Here is a 2,950-nt window from a genome sequence, read left to right as displayed (position 1 = left end):
TAAGAGAGAAAATGATGAGCCAAAGTGAACATGTTGTTGTCCAATCAGCCAAGGACTTTCCTGATTTAGCTTCTCAATTAGTCACAAAAACCCGTGTGATTTATGTGCCATCCTCTGAAATTTATGAAAGGATTAAAAGTGCATCGCCGTGGGACAATGCCAAAGCGATAACTGGAGATTCCAACTTCCATTTTATTAAAACTGAGGAGAAAGTTGTGAAGTGCAGAAAACATTGCCTTTCCCAAGACAAAACTGTATTTACCTATTGATTGTTAAATATATTATAGATTTAAGTTGAACTATGTCCCGTACGTGACGCGACTTGTCTGTACGTGACAAATATAAAAAAAATGTTTTTGAATTATAAATATGTGTTTTAATTAATATTTTTTTTCGCTAGTAGCAAGCTTGGTTCTTAGTTATAATTTCCTTCGAAGACATTTTTTATGCACCTGTAATATATTCGCTGAAATCTGAATAAAACTATAACGATTTCGAATGTTGGTTGACTTGATGTAACCCGTATCTACGCGGCCAAAAGTCAATATAACAAACTTAAAGAAATGATACGACATTCGACTATCTGAGGCAGGGGACATTCCAACGAACAATAGGCCGCCGTCCCCACCCCTATCCCGTTACGCGTTACCTGGCAACCTTAGTCGGTACTTGATCATCGAACAGGCAGCTTGTGTCAGTTATCGGCGATTTTTAGAAAACGTTACCATTGTGAGCTAAACTGCAGTTTCCTGTGTTAACCTGGTTAAAAAAAGCAATGGATTCAAATACTTCAGGTATGTAGCAATCCAAATGTAATTTAAATAATAGAATTTGATTCTGTTTAATATATTTTTAGTTATCGAGAAATAATGTCTAAAATTAGTTGATTTTTTTAAAGAATTTTATCTTCAAAGATGTATTTGTTTAAGTATCGGGGTAGATCCGGCTTTTTTCGACATTCATGTCAAAAATATACATTCTTAAGTATCAAATGATAATTGAATTAGCCGCGGAATAGCGCGGATACACTAATGCCGAGAACATTTATCTTGTAAAGTCAAAATTATTGAAATATTAATTTATGTTTAAAATTTATTTTAGGTTCAGCGGGTACCTCTGGAGTGAGAATAGTGACTCGTAAATCACTCTTCGATAAGATGAAGAATGAAAATTTACGTAATTTTGAAGAAAAGTTGGGTTTTTTAAGAGACCACCTTTTCACTCAAGACGACCTTTCTGAAAGTCAGTTAAATAAACTGAAACACAATTTTGCGCATCTTAAATCAGAACTGAAGCAAAGGTGGATTAAAGCGCACAAAAAAGAAGAGGTTTTCTTAAAAAACAACCATCTTTGGCTGGAAGGTACTTTCGAAATTCCAGTCACAACTACAAATCGTCAAGGTCGCCCTCGCAAATCATTTGGTGAATCTAGCGAAAGGAGCAAAAGGAGGAAAACCGAAGATATTCGCTCCATTGTAGAAGATGGTGTTTTAATTCACGCAGCACAAGTTGAATTAAGAAAATCTGGAAAACGTGATGCTTCCCGCGTACTCCAAGATATAACAAGCTCCCCGACTCGTGCAACGAAGTACAAAAAAGCTTTCGATACCTCTAAGTGTGGAGTATCATCGCGTCTAACCCCTATGGAAGCTTTAAAAATGTTTATAGATGCAGATTTAACACGAGGACAATATGAAATCATAAGAAAGACAAACAAGAAGTTTTTTCCCTGTTATAGCTTAATTCAAGAAGCCAAAAAGAAATGTTATCCTCCTCCAGAAACGACCACGGTAACGAGTACCTGCGCGGAAACCCAACTGCAACCATTAATTGATATTACTGTCAAGCGTTTATCAGAATTCTTAGAAGAAGTCTTATTGAGAATAAACAAACAAGAGCGGAACACTTTGAAATTGTTATGTAAATGGGGCTGCGACGGATCCCAACAAGCCCAATACAAACAAAAACTAGACGATGAGATTGACTCTGATGCAAATATTTTTCAAAGCTGCTTTGTACCTGTGCGATTAATTTGCGGCACGGACAAACAAAAGGTGTTATGGGAAAATCCAACACCTTCATCTGCCCGATTTTGTCGTCCAATAAGATTTCGCTTCGTAAAAGAGACAACTGATATTACAAACGAAGAGATCAATTATGTTAAAAATTCCATTGGTAATTTGGTTGCGACTGAGGTGGATATTGACGGAGAAAAGTTTTTAGTGAATTCCCAATTTGTAATGACAATGGTCGATGGAAAGGTATGCAACGCAGCTACTGGCACAACATCCACAAGTCGTTGCTACATTTGTGGGAAAGTTTCCAAAGAATTCAACAATTTACAAGACAAAAGGAGAATTTCAAAGGATGCTACTGTATTCGGTTTTTCCTTTTTACATGCGAGAATACGATTTTTTGAAAGCATTCTACATCTATCGTATAAATTGCCCGCGAAGAAGTACCGGCAGAGAAAATCAGCGGAAGAAAAAGAAATGGAGTTGAATAAGAAAGTCGAAATACAGACCAGGTTTCGCAATGAAACTGGCTTATTGGTTGACATGCCGAAAGCAAACTTCGGAAACACAAATGACGGCAACACCAGCAGGAGATTTTTTGAAGATCCAAAACTATCCTCAGATATTACAGGAATAGATTACGAGTTAATATATAGATTAAAAGTGATTTTGGAAACGATTTCGAGCGGATACGATATAAATTTAGAAAAATATGAAAAATATGCAGAAGAAACTGCTTGCTTATACGTGCAACTTTACCCGTGGCACCCAATGACACCCACACTTCACAAAGTACTTGTGCACGGATCAGACATAATAAAAAATGCATTGTTACCCATAGGGCAACTATCTGAAGAAGCAGCAGAAGCGCGCAATAAGCATTTTAGGTCATACAGATAGGATTACTCAAGAAAATTTTCTAGAGAGTCCTGTAA

General features: G+C 36.6%; 1 protein-coding gene across 1 annotated transcript; it reads left to right on the top strand.

Moving 5' to 3' along the window:
- Window positions 1-546: 546 nt before the first annotated feature.
- On the top strand, window positions 547-2,915 carry LOC128857741 (uncharacterized). The gene is made up of 2 exons (XM_054093484.1): window positions 547-794; window positions 1,102-2,915. The coding sequence occupies exons 1-2, from the start codon at window positions 776-778 to the stop codon at window positions 2,913-2,915; spliced, it is 1,833 nt and encodes a 610-aa protein (XP_053949459.1). The 5' UTR covers window positions 547-775.
- The last annotated feature ends 35 nt before the right edge of the window (window positions 2,916-2,950 follow it).

This window comes from Anastrepha ludens, chromosome 3, assembly GCF_028408465.1.
Source record: "Anastrepha ludens isolate Willacy chromosome 3, idAnaLude1.1, whole genome shotgun sequence".
Taxonomy (NCBI): Eukaryota; Metazoa; Arthropoda; class Insecta; order Diptera; family Tephritidae; genus Anastrepha; species Anastrepha ludens.
The sequence above is the reverse complement of the archived record's forward strand: the minus strand, read 5'-3'. Positions and strand labels throughout refer to the sequence as shown.